This window comes from Candoia aspera, chromosome 1 (genome assembly GCF_035149785.1).
Source record: "Candoia aspera isolate rCanAsp1 chromosome 1, rCanAsp1.hap2, whole genome shotgun sequence".
Lineage (NCBI taxonomy): Eukaryota > Metazoa > Chordata > Lepidosauria > Squamata > Boidae > Candoia > Candoia aspera.
In genome coordinates, this window is record NC_086153.1 from 193323684 (window position 1) to 193346732 (window position 23049).

The window sequence follows — 23049 nt, forward strand, 5'->3', positions numbered from 1 at the left end:
TCTACAAGCTGAGTCACACCCACATTTAATTGTGTAACACTTGTCCTTTCACCAACCTAAATGCCCTTCTGGCAGGTTTCTTTATTTGTTAATGTGATCTACATCTCTGTGTAAGCAAAACCAATAGTGGCATGACCCTATGTTTGCTGGAAATCACTTAACCAATGTTTAAAAACTTGCTCACTTTCCAGAGAAATCAGGTTTCCATAAGGATGCAGAAATAGCAATCATCATGATTTTCCCCTTTCCATTCTTGAAATGGGGCATCACTGTTGCATGGGGATGTTTGAAGCCATCGCTGAGGCAAAGAGGGAGTTACTTCTCTTGGGTATGGTAGCTCAGAAGTTACTTGGAGGCAGTCAGAAGGGATGTAGAAATTGAACCCTGCAATGAGGTTGCAATTCTACAAATAACTGGATTACATAAACAGACATAAGCAGTTTGAACTTAGTGGTCTTTTCAGTAAACACGAGTATCATCATGTTGCTAGTAGGCAAGGAACATTTCACTTAAAATAGAAGCCTACTACATCTGTTAGCATTAGATACCCATTTACCTGTTTGGGGCAGAACACGCTGTACTCCATTTTCTGCTTCCCATTGCTAGTCATGATCTCGGCAACGATCTCTGGACCTAGATTTGAGGGTGCACTACCACTACAACGGATCCTTTTGAAAGGATCAGGAGTAACTGGAAGGGCCGAACTACTCCCTCCCTCTCTCCCACCAGGACAGGAAATAGAGAATGTGTCTTAAGTAATGCTTTAAAGAGACAAAGCAGCTAAGTGTTACACACTCAGTAATGTATGAAAGCAGAAGCACTGAACAAACTGCTTCTGGTTGCCTACGGAATCGTCGTACAGCCTTTCATTCATGTGATGCCTTAAAATTAAATTTCTGGATGGGTGATACAACTAGGAGATCATATACTTTAGATCTATGTTAAAAATATTTAATGCTTGTTTCAAAACCACAAGACTGCATGGAAAGGGAAGCCATTTGTTCAACATGGTATCTTTAAAAAGAGTTGTATTAATTACTTGGATACACTTAAACTAAGCCTCCTTGCTCAGGCCCTTACTGAATGATCACAGGATTGGCTTTGAAGCTGGGTGTTATAAAATCTAATTGGCTACTAAGCTGGGCCACAATTAATATTAATTAAGCTTTTAAGAAAATAAATATTCTCTGCAGGGTTGGAGAATCTGTGACCTTCCAGAAATTCCTGGTCTACAACTCCCAGCAGCCTGGCAAGGCCAACAATAAGAAATCCTGGAACAAAACACATGCGCCTATTGTGAAATGCTTTTCATTCCAAAATTGTGCTATGGTTGTGTATTTGCTCTTGTTCAGTTTTAATAATATGCTCGCTGAATGCTACAAGATAAAATCCTCAGAATTTATTGCCATTATGTAAGCTCTTTTAATACAAGCTGTTTTACAAAAAAAAAAAAAAAAGTCAAAAGTTTCATTTTCCTGTTTTTGAGCCGTGTCCAACATTAAGAGGTTTCCTTTTGATTCCTTCACAATGCTTTTCACAGTGGGCTTATAAAGCAAAGCAACAGTGGTTAAGTTTAGGTAAGGGCAGTAGCTTGACAGAAAGATCTGCATATGGGCAGATTTAAAAATGAGGCTGAATTGACAAGTCACATTCTGAAATTTTTAATAAAACAGCTCTAGTTTGAAGATCTTTATACTGCTAAAATATACAACTTGGACAAAAGTAAATACTTTTACCCCTCACAATGTATTACCAAAGTTCTAATTCTTGCAAAGTACAAGAAAAAAGGTTTTCATATACCACAAGCATGAATTACTTGTTCATTTCTAAGAGAAGCAAATTTGTGGGGAAAAAAAGCAAGCAAGGTGGCCTATTGAAGTCAGATTAACTTTTAAAAAATTCCTCAATTTTGGCAGCTGACACCTGCATATCCTACCTTGATATTTCCTTTTTACTTCTGTTAAACATAAGCACTTCCTTCCCCTTTCCCCACCCTACACCAAGCCCACTGTAAAAATCCGGACCCTTAAGTCACCTTCTGTATATTTACAAGAATTCTGACAGCAAAATACAAACTAGCATGAAAGTAATGACAGTTTGCATATGCTGCTGTTGAATAAATATACCAAGCCCAATCCAACCAATCAGCTGAAGTTATGATGATTCAGACCCAGCTGTATCTGTGACCAAGGGTGCTGGCTTTTCACTGAAGGCAGGTATCCCGTCTCCCCTGTCTTCGGGAGACAGTGCCTTGGCAGTGGGAGCACTAGCAGCAGCAGCAGCAATCATGGGAGGAGGAACAGCAGTATCCAGGATGAGTGCAGAGGTTTGTTCCACATTTACAGTAGTGCCAGGATTCGCAGGTAAGCTTGCCGCAGGAGGAGCAGAAGACAATAGATCTGCAGGCAGAGTGGGTAGCTCATTGACCAGTGGGAACTGGGCAAGGAATTCCGGTGGGAGAGATGCAATTCCAGAGAGGTTGATTGGAGGCAAGGAAGGAAGTGGTGGCAATCCTAAGAACATCAGAAGACAAAAGCAAACTTGCAGTCTATTCAGCCATACCTGTGTAAGTCGTCAGCCCGCAGGACTATGTTATTTCTAAGTAGAAATTTTAGCACACTACACCTGTGTATTACAAGGGCGATGGTGAAGATGTATACAAACAGCCAAAGAGGAGCTTTCCTTAAGGCTTCCTACAGATGTGCAGAGTGAGCAAGATCTGCTTCAGAGATGAATTTCCTGGAGGTTCTCAAATTTTGCAGTGCCATGACCCCCTCAAATGATAAATGAAAGTGTGATAATATACCAATGATTTCATTAGGGTTAGGGTTGGGCAAGAAATAAACATGCCACTTTTAATCATTTAATCCAGCTATGATATAAAATGTTGACAGGCCCTTCCAACTTTATTAAAAAAAACATTTCATTGGGAATAAACACTAAAACAACAATTTGCTTTGTCTGAGCAAGGTCCAAAAAATTGTTACTCCCTTAAAAGTTCCTCATGACCTTCAGAGGATCATGGGCCACCATTTAAGCACTCCTTATTGCCCACAGATGGCCAGCTCTCATATTAATCAGAGCCCACCAAAGGCTCAGACTGCTGTGTCAACTTCTTCTGGAGCAGATATTTCATATGAGAATCCTTCCCCGCTCCCCCACCAGAAAGTCACATTCCTTTTTGCAATTTATAGAGTCCAAATGAATGAACAACTATTAGGCAAAAACAAGCAGACAAACTAAAGTGCATATGGTTCTGTTTTCACAGTCCTCTGAATCCCATTCCATCCAATATCTATTCAAGAAGAACACAGGAAAATGACTTGAATAAAAAGTCAGTTTATATGTCAGGATTCAGAGCTTCCTGTATTTCTATGCAGTAAATGTGGTACTGTACTTTGTATTCACAAAGGAAGACTTTTATTCCACAGTGATCCTCTACCCTCAATAACAATGAATCCAAAAGAGCTAACCTTACTTTTTATTCTTTCAAGTATGCCAATAAAATATGAAATTTGGTCCCGTTAATGTCAAAGCTAGTTTTAATTTCTAGCACATAACAGCATCCTGACCAGTATTTTTGCTTTACATTACAAAGCCAGTACACAGGACCAAAATATTTTACTTTTTCCCCCCCCAGGGCCTAAAACCAAGTCCTGGCATCACTATTAGGAATCGTGACCAATGAAGTTTCTATGTGCATTATTCCAGATTTTATGGTCTCTGTTGTTCCAGAGTAAAGCTTCAGTCAGCGATTGTGAGTATTCTGCACTAAAGATAAAACAAGGTGATGAAAGCCTGCAGAACATGGCTTCTGGAATTCTTCCCAGGCCCTTTACCCAAAGCAGCCATAGGACGTGCCTGGATTTTCTTCTGCACAATGAACTAACACGAGCTACAACCCCTCCACTCGGGGTCACATGGCCAGGAGAGAGGAGGCTCAGAATGGAGAAGCCGGGAACATCCCAAGCTACTTTCCAACTGCCTCTCTTGCTGGGGCCATTTTTGGATTTTTTTTTTTCCTCCACAGCCTGATCTGGCTCATTTTTGAATTCAGTCTTTCTTTTGCTAGCTTCCCAGTCCTAGAAAATTATCCTGCTGATGGATAGACAGGAGACTGAGTCCTGAATATCTTTATGCAATTTCTTTCCAACTTTCCATTGGGTTGGAAAAGTATGGAAACAGCTTAAAAGCAACAGTAACAGCATCTTACACCTTTATTCACTAGTCACAAGAAGAGCAAAGACCTGGCTCTTTAACAGAGGCTCTTTAACCTCTGTTCTGACTCTGAGATTCCAGAAAGCACTGGAGTATATCTAATGGAGTCCTCCTGGTGATGGAACAAGAGTGCCCACAAAATGGATTCTCCCTTCCTCTACCTCCAGAGCATCCACCCTCAAATCTTCAGCTGGATCAGGCGAAACGTTTGTTCTTTATCAAATGGTCAACCAGATCCTCCCTAGCAAATCTGAAAACAATAGCAAAATCCCACTAAACAAATACAAGTTTGCTAGCCTAATACCAGGGGCTTGGATATTTTCTCTGGAAGGAGAATAATATTAACAGTGACCGCTTTCTTCTTCCAGATAATCCCTCCATATCCCACCAAAGCTGTTCCAGAATGTTGGGAAATTTCTGAAACTTTACAGGACTGATTCTGTAACCTACTTTTAGGAAAACAGCCACAACTGGCCTCTTAGTGTGTGATGGGGAGGGGGTGAAGTGGCACTCCAAAAAAGAACCAGGACAGAAACTAAATTTAATTTAAAATAATTTAAAGTTAAATCTAATTAATATTAAAATAAAATAATAAAAGTTAATCTCCATGTATTTCCCTTCTCTCTATCAATTATAATTTGGTAGCAACTTTTGGAAGAAGCTAGGAGTACAAATTGTACACTAATGCACAGTAGTGTTGGGGACTACAAGAATAACAACCAAAAAATATCCTCCTTTCACAGGATTCTCCACAGGATCTCAGGGTATTTTTTTTTTCACCTGAATGGGGTCCAAATGTGATGACACTGAATTGTACAGGCTCCAAACAAACAACTGAATGCCTTACTTATTGTAAGCTTAAGATCATGTAGTGATTACATAAAAGTTATGTGCAGCTGGACTAAAATAGTTAGGCTGGCTTATCAGATGCCAGTTCAGAAATGTATCAAAACATACCCGGCTGCCCAATGTCTGCTAATCCAGGACCAGGAATTATGTGTGGACCAGGTAAATTCAAGTTAGGGATGTTCCCCAGGTTGGGAAGTCCAGCAGGTAAAGTCATCAGTCCTAATAAAAATAAGATGCTAAATTTCAGAAGTTTACACTACTTGCAGAAGCAGAAAAAGAAAAAAATAACAAAGAAACTTAATTTATTTGAGGAACACTTTGAGTCTTTTCTAACAATCACAGTATGTTGGAGAGAGAACATTAGACACATGGATGTCCTACAAGATCCAGAAGAGTGCATCCTTCCTTGGCCATGCATAGTACTTCAAGAAATGGGCATGGTACAGATGTATGGAAGGAGCCAGTGTGTGCCTCCTTTCCCCACATGGTATAGTAAGAAGCAGTCTGTCTACAAGAGAGACAACTATATACTATGAATGCTTTTTTCCCCTATAATCCTCTGTGTTATATATCTTTAAATAATCTTTTGTCAAGAGAACAGTTTCTTCTGTGGTGTTCAGAAACTTGTATGAATACTGTCCCCAAGTGCCACAGATAGGCAAGGAGTAAAAGGTCTTGTTATTTATAAACTAGAAAATGTTTCCAATAGTCTTATAGGTTTAACTGCTACAACAGTGCAGTTCTCTCCTTACAGACCAGACATTATAGTATGTATTAGGATTGTGCAAAGACTACTCAGTCAAAAACTGTTAGAACATCCCGATCTAGTCTGGATCACTCTGGAGGTAATCCAATCATGCAAGGCCTTCAGTGCTAGCCTTAAGGTAGAATCATTATACTCATTTAGGGCATTAAAAGACAAAAACAGCACTCTGATTTGAGTATGAAACAAACCAGGAGTCGCTGTAGCTAGTACAACATTGGTATACACGTTCTGGTTTATCTGGCTCCAATAACTGCAAACACCTGTATCAAAAATAAGATTGTCTGCATTCTCTTCCAATATTTTACAATTAAATATATTGTGTTCTGATTTCTGTATTTCTTTTGAAGTTCTTTATACTATTTTAGGTTGCTTTATGCCAAGTAAATTTTAATTATGTTTTTATCTTGTACGAACTCATATTTTAAACATATTAACTTAACAAAGAACTTTAGCCGACACAAACCTAAAAGAGAATTGCTCTTGCAAAGTTCAGTTTATGTCAGATTCTCATTAGGACTGATTTATCAATTGAATATCAACTGAACTGTCCACTGAATAGACCATGGAAGCCAGTCCTGGAAGGTTTTCTTCAAAGAATTCTTAAATTAAGATCATTTTGGTTCTGGTATATTCATATAATTTTTGTGTGTGGACGTATGTGCTTGATGTGTGCCTTCAAGTAAGGGCTGGCTCCTGACAACTGCCTGGACTAGTCCCTACAGTTTTCTTGGTAAGATTTTTTGGAAGTGGTTTGCCCTTGCCTGCTTCCCAGGGCTGAGAGAGAATGACTGGCTCAAAATCATCCAGCTGGCTTCATGCCTAAGGCAGGACTAGAAATCACAGTCCCCCAGTTTCTAGCTTGATGCCTTAACCATTACACAAACTGGCTCTCTATATTCATATAATATGGAATGAAAATATATCTTGTTTTTACATTTTAATTTCATTTTTATAATGTAACATCTATAAAATGAGGGATGATTTTCAATTAATTAAAATTGTACATTTGGCCACATACATATTTATTGAAATGTAATTAACATCATTTATTTGGTTGGCATATAATTCTCAAGATATTCTTACATCACCCCCTACCTTCAGCATAAGTGCCACCCCGCTTGGGGTGGGTTTGTCATGGGGATGGCTGGCACCTTGATGCAGCCCCGGTAATTTTATCAAGACTGTGATCTCACCATCTTGGCTTTTAGATCTCATATATTTTAGAGTTTTTAGTATATTTGTATATGTATATTTTATAAGGTATCTTTTAAAATCAATATTTAATTTTTTACTGTTTTAAATTCACTTGTAAACTGCCCAGAGTCATTGTTGGGATGGGCGGTGGAAAAATGTGATAAATAAGTAAGAAAATGGAGATTTACTACATCTAAAATTACATTCTAAAAGAGGCATCTGAAAATTAACCAATGATATTTATGACACAGTTCAAATACTAAAAAACTTCCACTCAAGTAGTGATCTGAATGAAGGAAGAAGTTTCGAAGACTGTCCTCCATTTAAAAACATCCTTTTTACTGTTACGTGCAAGAACGTTCATCCACGTTTGTATCACATACCTGGTAACGGAGCTGCTGAGTGAACTGGAGGAAGAGTCTGATTTGCTTGGGGAGGCAATAATGGCACTGTAGGAACACCTAATGAAAAATCATGCCATGTTATCTTTCAAATGCTATTTTGAACATATCTAGAAAAACTTCTGAGCAGCGAGGGCCTATCTACCTTGGAAGTAGCCTCTAGGTTTTCTAGCAAAAATCTTTATTATTAGCTGCTTTCAGATTTTTTTTAAAGATAGAGATGCCAGAGACTAGGTCCTTTAGCGTACAGAGCATGTCCCTCAAGGTTGTGTTGAAAATAAATAAAAAAACAAGCCAAAATAAAGAATTAATTTAGGTAACTGTTTTGTAATTTTTTTTCTAAAATGAAGAAATGAGTAAATAAGTAAAACAAATTGTGCTTATCCCCAAGTAATCTATTTTACCTTCTTGGGCAGATACATCATCTTTGCTACAAAATGATTTGGCAGGAAACAGCGTTCCTCTTCTCATACTTCACTGGATTAAAGTGCTCAACACAAGTGGGGAAAGAGCTCATGCAAAGAGGAACCCCTAAGATGGGCAAAATGTTATGAGCTTGAAATGTGTGTTTTGAGAACTCTGCTTCAATGCTTGTGTGTTTTGAGGGTTCCTTCTGTTCTAAGCAATGCGATTGGACTGTTTTGTGGCTCGTAATTGGTTTGCAAGAGAAATGGGAACTTAGTATAAGCCGCTTATTCCCTTGTTTTATCTCAAGGGGACAAAAGTAGGTGAGGTATAGCCAATGCTGGCTGCTATTGACTACCTAATTTACATAAAATTTGTCCAAAGAGATTATTTTTAAAACATTTTCTAAAACCTTAAAAATGTAGAGAATTGTTGGATAGGAAAGAAAACATAATTTCTGTTTTGGATGCATTAGGTAAAGGTAAAGGTAAAGGTTTCCCTTGACGTAAAGTCCAGTCGTGTCCGACTCTAGGGGGCGGTGCTCATCTCCGTTTCAAAGCCTTGGAGCCGGCGTTGTCCATAGGACACTTCCGGGTCATGTGGCCAGCATGACTCACGGAACGCCGTTACCTTCCCGCCGAAGCGGTACCAATTAATCTACTCACATTTGCATGTTTTCGAACTGCTTGGTGTGCAGAAGCTGGGACGAGCAACGGGAGCTCACCCCGCCGCGCGGTTTCGAACCGCCAACCTTCCGATCGACAGCTCAGCGGTTTAACCCGCAGCGCCACCGCGTCAGCTTCTAATATTTGCTCATTCATTCTCCTTAACAAAAAACCTTGTGCCACATTGTATGCTGTTCCAGAGTGTCCCCCACCCTCAGAACCAAATTATTGCAGGCTCATAAGACTATAGCAAAAAAGGAATCAAGTTGGCGGAATTCTATTGATAGAAACTGAGATTTTAACATCTGGCCTCTTCTGCAAGAACCAGGCCCTTTTCCACCCAGCCTTCCAGTAATGCTCCATTTTGTAGCTTTACAGGACATTACTGTACATAGCATGTAAGTAAAACAGACCATCATTTACCCCTGATATAACTACATTTAGAAAACAGAACACTGGTACCTGTACTGAGCACGCTGGGGACAGCAGGAGTTGAGTTAATGGAAAGCCCAGCCAGGCCCTGTTCTGCTCCTGTAGTTCCAGGTGGCAGTGAAGAGGGGGGATTAACTGAAGACAGCTGCACCTAATTAAAAACAACACTCTTTTACCAAAGATCTGCTGCTTCTTAAGGTGGCACAAGGAAATAAATGTTTAGAAAAGGACAGGCGTACTGGAATAGTACGCTACGAAACAGGAATCTTATTCCGCCAGAAGTGCTTAGGAGAATCGCAGTATAGGTTGCAAAAAAACAAACAAACGATGACAACTTACTTCTGTAAAGCCATCTTTGAGTGGACTAATAGGTGTACTAGACAACTGCCCTGGAAGAGAAATTTTCTTTCCCTCTTCAAAAGGGCGAGTAGGTATTCGATGTAAGTATCCGTAGCCAATGCCACAACCTAGGCTTTAAATATAAAGAAAAAGAAATAAGACTAGCCCTAAATATGTTCACACCGACCCCATGCCGAAGGATCACCTTTGGGGAATTGAATGGACAGAATTCAAACAATATCCTTAAGTATCCATATTTTGTTTCAGAAACTAATCGCAGCAGATGCACGCTATTGAAAACAGCCATCAACTTCAATTCATTTTTAAGGTTTGTCCTCATTTCCAAAGCAGCTTACACAACCTTAGAGCAATTAAAAACTATTGCCACCGAGACAGCATAAAACAACACTTTAGCTAGAGTCGTTTGAATGGCTGGGCATATAAAGTCCTGTGGCCTAAAGCATCTAGTGAACAACTCCAGAGAATAGCTTTCAGGGCCAAAACTTTCTTACTGATGGCAGCCTTTCTGTACTTAGCCCTGCCTACTCTCAGGGGAGTCCAGAGAATGTCTTCTGGCCACTTGTCATGCAAAAGGGAGCTGTTCTGCAGCCACCCCAGAACCTACACCTGCACAATCGACCAGGGAACGAAACCGCTCTCAGAATACAGCCTTTCAGGGACACCAGATAGAGTTACGTAATTATACAGAAATCCCAAGCCTCATGGGAATATAGACGTATCCTTCTGCTGTCATTTTTCACATTTGCCTTTATACCACTCTCTTTTCAGCTAAGAAGGAGCAAAATGCAGAACCCTTGATTTCTCATGATACAGGGGCATTTTAATACATGAGGCGGCTTATATAAACTTGAAGGGAGCTCATTATAACCTACAGGTCACATGGAGAACTATGTTGTTATACAGCCAAGACAAAGAACCATAACCACATAAAATGGATATTTATTTTCTAAATTAACTGAAGTCTAGATGGCAATTACACTATTCACTCAAGAGGCTGAAAATGAATGCATTTATTTTTAAAGTACTTTACATACTTTAAGCACTTGTGTTCAATAAAAGGGGATGAACAAAATCTTGCAGCATGTGAGTTATGTTTTGGCATGAGTTTTATCACAAGACGCTTCATTGTAAAACAGAATCACACTAGCAAATCATTCCTCATATATTCTGCCAGTTCAAAGTGCAAATGGAGTTCTTGGCTCAGCAACAAATACCTTTAAATGCTTAATGTAAATTCAGTCTATGGAAAGTATTTAATCTACTTGTCATTGTACCTGCCCAGTCTGGTACAAAGCTGATTGTGTGGGAACTCTTCTGGAGGGAGATGGGCAGTGGCAAAATTTGAAAAATAAACAAACAGACAGACAAACAACCCAGAAATAGTGCCATAATGGCAAGTTTAATCACACTTCACATCTCTTTGAAGGAAATCAGCTTACCTTCCCTCTCCACCCCACGCAGTGTTTGGGGTAATAACCACTTCTCGACAATTATCAGTATCAGTGTTGTATACATAAAGTTTTAATGGTTTGCCTTCATGTGTTTCAATAAGAGAGAATAAATCTTCAGACTAAGGAAAAGAACATATTTAGTTGACACTCTAATATCCAAGGCCTGGTATAGCCATGCAAACATAACTTTAATGTTCTGAAATTCAGAAGGAACTGGTCATTTTAGGAGATGTGAACATTCACTGTTTATTTCAGCTGATACGTAAAAATAAAGAAGACACTCACAAGTTATAAAATAAGCCTTCCTTACAGTTTTCACTTGTTCTTTCTGCTCTTATAACAGCAGTGTTTTAATTTGTAGGTTATGTATGTCTACTCAAAAGTAAAGCTCAACAATGCTTATCACAAAGCCAATTTTAAATTATTATGAGCAGCCTGATTTCAGTCTAAAAGGGTAAGTCTTGATTTTTTAAATAAACGAAATACATATTTACCTCATTCATGACAGTATCTGCCCCAATAATGTAGTCACTATGAGGTCTAAGGCCTGCAAGTGCAGCAGGAGAATTTGATTCAACTTCCTAGTTTCAAGACAGAAAATTGAAAAATGTTGAATACTTTAACCAAACTAAGAAAAGTATAAAAGAGATTAAAAAAGAGAAAACTCTCTCAAATCAAGTTCAACTCCTGGTCACACCCATGCTGTTTTTCATCAACAGTAAGCAAATAGTTTGCCCTATCTTCCCTGAGGATATTTTTTCTATTTCCCAATCTAGCGCAAAGTCTTGGGATTCCATGATGGCTTCCCATCCAAGTACTGACCAGGCCCAACCCTACTCAGCTTTCAAGCCCAGACAAGGTTAGTCTCCCTGGCCAAGCGACAGAGGATAAAATAGGACAACCGGTGTTTCAATTTTTAGTTAAAACATTTTTGGGAAAAAAATTCAGCACTTTATATGGAGGGAGGGAAAAAGAGGGGGGAGAGAAAGAGAGAAAATGAAACCCCAAGAGTCAATTTGGTTCAGATTTGCCCCCAACTTTTGCCACATTAGCCCACATAACCGTTAAAATACTTTTCAAAGTTTCCTTAACAAAAGAAATGTGCACTTCAGGAAAAAATATGCTGCCTTCAAGATAGGGAAGATGTTGAAAATGTGTATATATAGGTATATGCCAAAAAGCGTAAGTTTGCACATTGATTGCTGTTTTTTGGGGAAAGGGGAGGATCCCATACAGAGTAATAATACATTAAATACATTGCTGTGCTGTTGAATGTTATCTGTTCCTTGTTTTAAAAAAAACCTGCCAGAAAGACATAGAAAAGCTTTATTTTTGGATATGCAACAAATTCTATGATGCCCATCACACTTTGACTGAATTATTTCTATGCCAGTTAGTAAAAATAGGTGATAAATTCCCATTGTAAGTACAAGCACATTCACAGCTAAAAGGCAGTTAAAGCCGGAAGATGCTGCACACAAGATCTGGAGTGAATGATTTTCTTCTCTAAGAAAAATGGAGTTTCTGCTTACCAGCACGTGCCACACATTCTCATTGGCTCCATCGAAGCTGCAAAACCGAATGCTCACTCCCAGCAAACCCTGTCCTCCCCACATGTTGCTGGGAGTTACGGATGTCTCTCGGAGCTCCAAGGTTTTGCTGCTGTAGACCAGCATTTTAACTGGCTTTTCCACATTGGCTTTCAACAGGTCCTTGAGTGTGTCGTTGTCTTTATTCTAAGAAAGGTATAAAGGGTTTAATTTGCTGAGTTCATTTGCAGTTATGTTCACACTATGCAGCAATGTATCGGCATTTTGAAGTACTTGACAGAAAAACATTTTGCACAGAACATTTTGTATATTCTTAGCATTAAACTTATGCTTTTCCTAACATAATCAGCTCTCACTTCTGTATAACAAAATGGGAAGAAGCATGCACTTATAATTTTAGTCATTATTCATTCCTCGCATGGGACGTGGTGGCGCTGCGGGTTAAACCGCTGAGCTGTCGATCGGAAGGTCGGCGGTTCGAAACCGCGCGGCGGGGTGAGCTCCCGTTGCTAGTCCCAGCTCCTGCTCACCTAGCAGTTCGAAAACATGCAAATGTGAGTAGATCAATAGGTACCGCTTCGGTGGGAAGGTAATGGCGTTCCGTGTCATCATGCTGGCCACATGACCCGGAAGTGTCTACGGACAACGCCGGCTCTAAGGCTTAGAAACGGAGATGAGCACCGCCCCCTAGAGTCGGACACAACTGGACTTTATGTCAAGGGAAACCTTCATTCCTCGCAATAAACCATATACAATGTACTAACTTTCTATCAGCATTTGCATGTTGACTGGACAAACAAACAACAATAAATCAACAATACCCCAACTAGCTTCCTAGCGTGTACAATGTGAACAGGTCTCAAGTTATTTTTTATGAGTCAAGAGCTCTTTTCAATTGGGAAAAGATTATTACCTGTCCTCCCCAGGCCTAACTCTGTAACATTAGATTGTAAAGTTATAAACCTGGATTTAGGTTTTCAGGTATCTATCCAACAAGGCTAGTACCCATGAGTTTTAATTTGAGGATTCACTTACCAGCCTTGAACCGTTAATAGAAACAATAAAATCAAAGAATGGCTCCAATCCAGCTCTATGTCCTGGTGAATTTTCTTGCACCTAGAATATAAACATCAAATGGAAAATCAGAGGGAAAATATAACTGGTTTGATAGCCAGGAGGAGGAGGAGGAGGAGGATTATGATTCCCAGCATGGAAAACATTAATAAAAGTCCATAAACGCTGTCATTAATCAAAGCCAATAGTATACTACAGGAGAAACAAACTTTTAGGGAGCCAAACCAATTTAAAAAGGCAAATACACAGTATGTCAGCTCTTGGAAATAACAGATTTATCAAGCCACTAACTCTGGACATACCTTAGGAAATCCAGTTGTAAGATGGGCAATAGCAATTTAAGGGCTGCAGCTTTTGAAATGTAGTTTTCAATAACTTTCAGAAGTTTCTGATTGTGCTGAGCCTTTTTTCTCAAAATATACAAACCAATCTCTGTCAAAAAAGGTCTACTATTATGAATTAACCTAGTAATATATGCTAGATTACATATGGCCAAAGATATTAGTTATTCTCTATCTTTTTTGAAACAAGGAAAGCAAGGTTCTAGCTATGAAATAAACAGCTATTAATGGTACAGAAGCTAGAGCTCTTAAAAAGTTATACAAGAAAAGATAAACTGGTAAAGATGTAGATCATATTTTAAATACCACAGTGTATTAGAATAACAGTGGCTCAGAGGGAAATTCTACCAACATGCTGGCTAAACAGCTTAGAGCCAAGCCAAGATTTACAGAAGAAAACAAAGAGATTTACAGACATTAGGACTGTGAAGTTTTTGGATTGAGGCAAAAAGGTGCTTCAGAGCATACAGAGGTAAGAAGGGAGCATCTTTCTGTGACTCCTTAAAGTAGTCACACCTTTTCTCAGGACTGTACGTCAGCCCTGCATAGCTGCACTACAATTCCAGGAAACAATACACTTGGTTCAAGGAGCAGAATACTATCCTTGCACCCTGACACTCCTCTTTGTATTACAGAGATACTTATTTCTGGTGATTATCAGGAGATGGGTGTTCATCAGGTGTTGTTTTTTTTAAGTACATTACTTGAAGGAAATAGCTTAAGCAAGCAAGCTGTGATTAAGGTATACAGATTGTTGAATCATCAGAAGACTGTAGTAAAAAAAACTGTTGCATATCAAGAAAACAAGTGATCACTTTATTCCTTTTCAGCTAATCACGGGGAAAGCTTGAGAGCTCCATGAGGCCCTGAAGTCTAAGAACGAAAAATGTTTTTTTATTTCATTAATTGATAATATTTATACACAGCCTATCTACCAAGGTGAAAGGTCCCCTGTGCAAGCACCGAGTCATGTCTGACACCGCTTTCGCGACGTTCCCTTGGCAGACTATAGAGCGGGGTGGTTTGCCATTGCCTTCCCCAGTCACCCTCCCCTGGAAGCTGGGTGCTCATTTTACCGACCTCGGAAAGATGGAAGGCTGAGTCGACCTGAGCCAGCTCCCGGAGAATCCAGCTTCCGCAGGGATCGAACTCGGGTCGCGGGGAGAGTTTTGGTTGCAATACTGCCGCCTGCCACTCTGTGCTACACCAGCCTATCTACCGATGTCTTCAGAAATTCTGTTTAATCTCTTTTGTGGTTATTTTGCTAGAAAAACATTTCATCACAACCATAAAGCCCAGGAAAACAACACAATCCAACTACACCTAAATTTGCTAGCAGAGCATCTTCAATATGTATCATATACCGTATGCATACAAATTCTGCACTAGTAGAAGTATATATTTTATGCTATGTAACTTGCAGCCCTTCTTTTACAATAACAAGTATTAATCATCTATTTTTAGTACAAGTGGTATTAGCATTAGCATTGAGACAATTCCCTACATTCCTTATCTGTAACTGCTCTAATTTACGCATACATTTGGAAACAAAGGGTAGAAAGGGAAGTCTTCATCTTCTGAAGACTTTTTCTTCCTGCCCACAAACTGGTCTGACCACCAACTGTCTTGTGGAAAGAATCCCTCAAGGAAGAGAAAGGAAGGAAGGAAGGTAGAAAACTACCATTAAACAAGATTGCTCAGCTGCATGCTGCCACCATGCAGGCCCATTAACAGCCACTACCCTTTGGGAAGGATCATGTCATTTTAAATTTGTTTTAAAATAATATTATATTTTATTTATAACTGCCTATATTCTTCATGAGTTGTTTTGAGATTATTGTTATACTGAACAACAAGACTACCATCATGCTGAATGCTCCAGTCAAAAGTTTTTGGAAGAAAGCTTGACTCTCCCATCCTCTAAAACTGCTGTCTTAGACATCACATATGGGTATTAGCAGAGGAAATACTTTAAAATAAAAACTTGAATTTACCAAAACATATTTACCTAGGAAGCCCCAAAAGAGAAATACAATGCCTTGCTCCTAAGCTGTTTTGTTTCCAAAAAATAAACACTCCATCGAATTCACTATTTGTTAATAAATCAAAATTTTATTTAGTACATGATTTATAGCATTATCTAAACCAGGAATATGTGGTCTGATGGTCTGCAAGTATAAGAATGCATGAGAGGAAGGAATCTGTGAAGATACTTGCTCTTCATTTGATAAATTCTAGTTGGCAGAACAATGGTAGAGAACTGACCTGGATCTCTAAGATGTGATAGGAAAGTTTTACAAATATAATTTCTAGTTGCCACTAATAACTTACACAAACTCATTCAAATAACTTACATGGAATTATTTGCAAGTCATTTCTAAAGCCATTTTCTTATTTTAGAAATTTTAGAATTCTACATGGCTAACTATAAGCACCTAAAATATTAAAAGTTGATATTTAATCCAAGTAGTTAAAGCTAGTGTGGATAAGATCTTTAAAACACAAAAAGTTTAAGAAGAGTTTTTGATAAGAAGGCCTGCAAAAGTGGCAACCAGTTTATCAATTACAAAATGCTGAAGATAAGAATTTTTTTGGTAGTTCAGCAGAGAGCGAATGCAATAAAACATTTCAACATACAGTCTGCATTAAAGGCCATGCTTCAGTTCACTCCATTAAAATCGACTGCACTTCTTTTCTCTTTAATTGGCTACTACAAGATTCCACTGAACTACTCAGAAACAACTTTTTCATGAGAAAAAGCTCTAAGTGAATTGATTCAATTGTTACAAGAAAATAAATCCCCTATACTAAGAAGTCCCACAGCAACAACTACATATAGTTGATTGTTTTAGGGTACGGTACAATCATTCATTCTACCTGAGCTATAACTAAACAGGCCATAAGAAAGCAAAAACAATAATCTTGATGGTCTTATTCCCAAAATTCAACATGAAAAAAGTTATTTAATATGCAAGTAATTTTAGGTAACAATATTTTCTTATTGTAAGTAATATGGCAAGTTCAAAACAGAATGCATAACTTTTCATTACTATATGAACCATGAGAACCTCAGTTGGCTTTCCAATTATATTTGCAGAAATGTATATATTCAGTAATTAAACGTCATATAAAGCCACACAGTAAAGGAAATATGCTTCCTTCCTGCTTATTTTTACTTTACCCAATAAAAATACCTTGCCATTTCCAAGTTCATGTCTTGGACAACCTCTAGTTACTTATGAGAAGAAAGGTAAGCTTCATCACTTTCTTCAGAAGGAAACAAGGAAGATGGAATGTGCTTCAAAGGACATTAACAAGGTCAGAAAATGCTCGAGAGTAAAAAAAAAAAAAAAAGAATCCCCTGTATGTCTCTAGTTCACCATTAACTTAATTGCTATTAAATGTACTAAGAGTTCAAACTTCCCTGAGGTTATGTGTCTCTTTGGGGTCTTAAACACACAGTATTTATTCTAAATCACTGCTTGAGGCAAAAAGTGTCTTCAAAAAATACTAAAATACAAGTTATATTGTGAAAGTTAAAACGTGCAAAAATTTTACAAAAATTAGTTTAGCAAGCACACAGGCAAAGAACTAACACATTTCTATATCAAAGCTTGTAAAGTAAATTGTTTAACCAATCTCACATTTTTATTTTGGTCATAGACTAGTTAGATTTTTCCAAACTATATGTAGGAATGAACTGCATTTCATTTCATTTAGCTAAAGTATCTTCAGCATGATTTCCCCTTTTATGTTCTTAACCTAACATTTACTTAATTCATATCTCCTGTCTGACAGATATTTATGCATACCCCTGATATGCTGTTTTCTCTTCTATATTTATCCATGTATATTTTCCTCAATAAATTTACACAGATGAAACAACATTGCACAGATATGCCAGATTTTTGAAGTATCTGCTTTTTGAACTTTTCTCGCATTCTGGAGATCTGCCTATCTGTATGTCAAATAAGGAACGTATGACTCTGAAATTCCTCATTTTATGCGTCCTTCCTGGCTCCAGGTTCCACTGATCCAAAGTCACTGGATCAGCCTTTCTCAACCTTTTGACCCTGGAAGAGCCCTTGAAATATTTTTCAGGCCTCAGAGAACCCCTGCACATTCAGGTTCAAATATAGGCCACAAGTTAAAAAACTATTATATTCATTTCATGTGTAGGCCTGTATATATGCATTATCAGTGTTCTTAAACTAAAAATAAACAATGAAACTTGCCTCTTTAATGTGAAGTTGCCCAAATTTGAAATAATTTTTAAAATAAATCGTGATTTCCCAAGGAACCCCGAGTGACCTCTCGCAGAACCCTAGGGTTCCAAAGAATCCTGATTGAGAAACCCTGCACTAGATCCAGAGTCAGATTTAGGGTAAGGAATGTCAGATACTTCCTATTCCACTAGTTATCATCTTCTTTCTAGAATCCCTTTTGTTTCATTGGCCTGTAACTAAATATTTTTCCTGATTTTTTAAAATATTTAATTCATTAATATTCTCATACAAATTAAACTGTGCAGCTGGTGCTTCCTCCGTCCCATGCCTTCTTAGTGACAGTAGGAATGTCATAAGTCACGTTCAGGCATTTGCTTTAAGGCAGAAGACTTAAGCTAGGTACTTGGTGGGACTGCATGCAGTACTTTCTATTTGCTTTCCCCCATCTCCTTGGACTGACTCAAGAGGTCTGAAGGGAAGCTGTATTTGAGTTTACTTGAACCAGATGGCTTCTATCCATGGCATTCAAGATACTGTTTAATTAGCCCCAGGCTGTATGAGCAGCTGCATACCTGCCTTCAAGCTTCCTTTCCGAGGCCTAACAAACAGATTGGGAAAGCAAAGTTATGCTGGATGGAACATATGGCCAACTCTATCTGGTTCTGGCCCTCATGTGAAGAGCTGTGATGTTAGTCAGATTTGAACCACAACAGAATCTCCTAGCTTTCTTACTAAATGCAGCTAGTGAAGAATATTCCTATTTAACATTGTGACTAGCATGCAAAACAAAAACAAACCAGAAATAAGGACTAAATTCTGTCCCAATTCATAATAGGAATTTGCTATGTTGTCCCTAGGAGTGTCAATAGAAGACCTGAAGTTACTGAACTAAGGTAAGTCAGAGAAAAAAAGGGAGAACTGAGAATGCAGCAAACTGATGGCACCTCATTCCCCATTTAGCCACTATCTCACTCAGCAGTTTAACCATCTAACCAAGAAGGAAACTACAAATGCTCTTGCTGGCAAATCCCATTGTGATTTCAAGCAACAGCTTTCTCTACTGAGCAGGACTTTACTGCCTGGCAGGAAAGTACCTTCGAAGTGTGAACGTATTATAGCATTTCAGACAGGGAAACCCAGGAAAGGTATGTTCGATTACTACCAATTTCCATAAAAAATGAATGACTAAGGAAAACATCTCAGAGGAAAAAGGAGGGGGAGGAGGAGGAAGACAACCAGTCAGATTGCCATAAATTCAATGCCTTTATATAGGGACGGTCTTAATACATATCTAAATGTTTTTTATTCAGTAAGGACTGCCTCATAGCTGCCTAAGGACTCTATATCAACAGCTGACTTCCTGGTCAATGGCTACAAAGTACACATTGTGCTCCTCACCACTCCCAAACCTTAAGGATGGTCTCTGGCCATCAAAAAATGCCCCGCCCTGCAGTGACTTACTACATTTAGATATGTATTAAGACTGCTCCTATATAAAAAGCTGCTTTCAAAATTCTGACACAGCATTGAACTAATTATAGACTTTGAGAAACATAAAATCTCAAACAAGGATGGAAAAATAAACTCACTCTTGACCATACTGATACTTTACATTTCCCCCCCCCAAGTAAATATTCTTCCTATTAAATACAATACATAATGTTGTTTTAGTGCACCTTACTGATACTATTTATCATTTTCCCCACTACTTTCTAAATATTTATTCTTGATTTTTTTTTATTGTTAGCTGTTTTGGGTGTATCAGAAAAAGAGTGACATGTAAATGGTGTAAAATACAATTAATATAGCTTCTATGACACAGAAGCATAACTTTGCATTTGTTTTACCTTTTACTTCTTCTTCAACAGTCAAGATACCAAGAGCATAAGTTATTCTCTACCCAAGAGCTGTATATCAATAAACTTAGAACTGTCGGGTAGAATGTTAGGGATGCACCACTCCTACACAAATCTGATCTCTAACTATGTTTATGGGAAGAAGCTGACACAAATGTCCTCTGGGGCTACTGCTAGTTTGAAATGAACCAAACTTGCTATAATTGACAACATGATTAGTTTCTGAAGTATTTATCAGAGCTTGAAGGAAGTATTTCACACCTCTTGCCTAGAAACCCTTGAAATAGCAAATTACAGAAAATCTTTCTCTTGACACCTATTTACACTGAAAAAAATTATTTGAATCAAGTAAAGTTGCAATTATTCCAGGATCAGATGATGATAAAAGAGATGAACAAACTTCATTTATCTGAAAGTTTGGACATCCTGACAAGCTACCATTTACTACTGTATTTTTGTGGAATTCACTTGAAGAAAGTGCACCGAAAATGCTCAAACTGCATCATATACCTGCTTTTAAAAAATCATGTATAATACTGAAAGCAAAACCAGAACACCTCCACCAACATATAATCAGAATAAAATGAATCCCCAAATGTAGACAGACACCCGTTTACTGATTACACCCAAAGCATGTTCACTGAGATTGTAAGTTTTAGGATATGTGAAGTTAAGACAGAAGAGCCAGATTCTCAACTGTCCTTACTTGCACCTCCTAACACGCTTCAGTAATGGGTTAACGTGCACCAGTTATTTTAACTGCCAACACAGTTTATTTCACAATTCTATGGGATTAGCTTGTTAGCTGATTATGCTCTGAAAGCTCATCATTATGTTTTTAAATTAAACAATTACTTCTCCAAACACAGGAAAGACAGACTACATTATATAGTGCAGAAGTGGCAAGATCACTGCTTTTCCCAAGAGAGATACCCATATTGTACATGATGTCTTTTGACCATTTGCATTTAACAAGCAGGTTAATCAAGGAGTAGAAACCTAACTGTCACACAGGATGGCTTGTCTAGCATACCAAATCAATATCGTACTCAAAACGGGAAACCAAGGCCAGGAAGAAGCAATACCATGATGAGGTAAACTCATGAAACAGACCTTGCATGAACTGATATTGCTACTGGATTCAGCAAGGTTTACTTGCTGAAACAGGATGAATAGCAGATTGTTCTCCGAAGTCACTCAGCCCAGTTATTGGGAGTCTGAACGCGACTGACAGGAGATACTTTCTCGGCCAGCCCATCTCCTCCTTAACGAACAAAAACGGGCACTTCGTTTTCCGTTTCCACTTTCTCTGGCAACGCTCTCCTTTAAGAGAAGCGGTAAGTAGCAAAACTAATTTCTGGCAGGAATTTGGGTGGCGGAGGGGGAAAGCAGATATCCCCGTGACTAGTATTTCTGAAGCGACGATCCGAGAAAGGCTGAATTACCCTCCAAGTCATCACGCCGCTCCCGGCTTTGTGGATTGGCATGATGGGGCTTGTAGTCCAGCAGTCTTGGAAGTCACCCGTGAGACGCAATCATAGGACGCCAGACGGCTTTCCCCTCCGCCTCAGCCCCTGGCATTCGCGTACTCCTTCCCGCTTCGCCCGCCGGGCCCAACCGCAGCCGCGGGGTGCCTTCCCCCCCTCCGTGCACTGTCTTCCCACGTGCGCCCGTCCCCTTCCCCAAGTTATCCTCTTACTCGCAGGACGTGGTAGCCCTCGGTGCCCCCGCCAGGTATTTCCACGCTCTGCGACGCGCCCATGGCTCAGGCCCAGCGGCAGACGACCCGGGCCCGGCGCGGTGGCAGCGGCTCCTCCGGCGCGCAAACGGACGCGCGGCGCACCCGCCCTCCCGCGCCTGCCCCTCTCGCGCCAGCCGCCGCCGCCGCCGCACCAAAGACGTGGCACTCCGTCGGGCCGGGACGCTCGGTGCGCAGGACGCTGGGAAGCGGAGGCCTCCGTGGCAGCAGCTCCCCGACAGCGCCACCTGCTGGGCCCTAGGCGCATGAGCGAAAGAGCGAGCCCGCCGCAAGCGCTTCGGCGCATGCGTGCCGCGAGGACACTCTGGAAAGTAATTTTTCCTTCGCTCGCGATGCTTTCTGGGATTTATAGATGAAAGGAGGAAGGAGAATCAGCATAAACGCGTGGCCCGTCTGGTAGGTGGTTCAACGGAGGCCCGTGAGGCACTAAACTGCTGAGAACCGTCAGTATGTGGGCGTCACTTCGAGGCGGCCTGTTCTGCTCTCTGGCGGTGAAGAAGGGAAAAGGCTTGTTCGGTAATTGGCCCAGAGCCACGGCTACCGTAATTCTTCTGTCCGCAGCGCAGATTTTGTGAGCCTGGTTCAAACACAATTCACCTCAGGCGACCTTGTGGGGCTTGGAACCTAAACAGGGTTGGGGGCCATTAGGAAATTCCAGGCTGTAGGCTAGACTGAGATGCTGGAAGAATATCTCAAGGAAGAAGGCAACCTGCTTCCATACAGTGGCCAGGGAAACTACATGGAAACCACCGCTGAGTCTCAAGCTTCATTGGAGAGTAGCTTGGGAGAGTAGCTTGCCCGTCACACATCAAGCTGCAAGTTTTTTGCAAGTGTTTCTGGTTTAATGTTTTGAGGTCTCAGCCAATGTTTTTTAAATATTTTTATTGAACCTTCATAAAAAAAAGAAGATAAAAACTAATACAAACTACTATAAGGAAGGAAAAAGAAAGCAAAGAGGAAGCAAAAAGTGCAAGAAAAGAAAAAAAGTTGAACTATAGAAAAGAAAGAAAAAAGATACAAAGAAGTGGCCTCTGATATTCTTCACAGCAGTTATAAGTAAAATTATATTTTAACCTCTGTCTCTAAAGTTAGAGCATAATATCTTTATCCTGTCTAGTCATCAAATCCATAAATCACAAGTTCATTTTTTTCATTTGTATGCAAAAAGTCCATAAGGGGTTTCCAGTCACCAAAAATGTAGATAGTGTATTTTCTCTAATCAAATACATTAATTTATCCATCTCAGCAAGGTCTGTCAGTTTCACCAACCATTCCTCCATAGTGGGTAGTGTCTTTCCATCTCTGCATATAATAATCTCGCTGCAGTAATCATATATTGAAATAATCTTCCATGGCTTTTTTCTAACTGTTTATCCATCAGTCCTAAAAGGAAAAGTTCTGGCTTCAATTGAATATTAATTTTTAAAATCTTCTGTATCAAAGTATGTAGTTGAATCCAAAATTTTTTAGTTCCTTTACATGTCCACCAAACATAATAGAAT

General features: G+C 39.4%; 1 protein-coding gene across 1 annotated transcript; it reads right to left on the reverse strand.

Moving 5' to 3' along the window:
• Nucleotides 1–1645: 1645 nt before the first annotated feature.
• GORASP2 (golgi reassembly stacking protein 2) lies at nucleotides 1646–21632 on the reverse strand. Its single transcript, XM_063318204.1, has 10 exons — nucleotides 21488–21632; nucleotides 13327–13407; nucleotides 12274–12477; nucleotides 11236–11322; nucleotides 10730–10860; nucleotides 9270–9402; nucleotides 8961–9081; nucleotides 7411–7488; nucleotides 5176–5286; nucleotides 1646–2513 (listed from the first exon to the last, which is right to left on the reverse strand). Exons 1-10 carry the CDS (start codon nucleotides 21548–21550, stop codon nucleotides 2155–2157), a joined length of 1368 nt encoding a protein of 455 aa, XP_063174274.1. The 5' UTR covers nucleotides 21551–21632; the 3' UTR covers nucleotides 1646–2154.
• Nucleotides 21633–23049: the final 1417 nt, after the last annotated feature.

What these genes read in the sequence shown, in the direction of transcription:
- GORASP2 (XM_063318204.1), bottom strand. Translation starts at nt 21,550, where the DNA reads ATGGGCGCGTCGCAGAGCGTGGAAATACCTGGCGGGGGCACCGAGGGC. An exon ending in TCAAAGATGGCTTTACAGAA is followed by an intron (nt 9,082 to 9,269) that starts GTAAGTTGTCAT and finishes GTTTTTAATTAG; the next exon opens with GTGCAGCTGTCTTCAGTTAA. An exon ending in CTCAGCAGCTCCGTTACCAG is followed by an intron (nt 5,287 to 7,410) that starts GTATGTGATACA and finishes TATTTTTATTAG; the next exon opens with GACTGATGACTTTACCTGCT.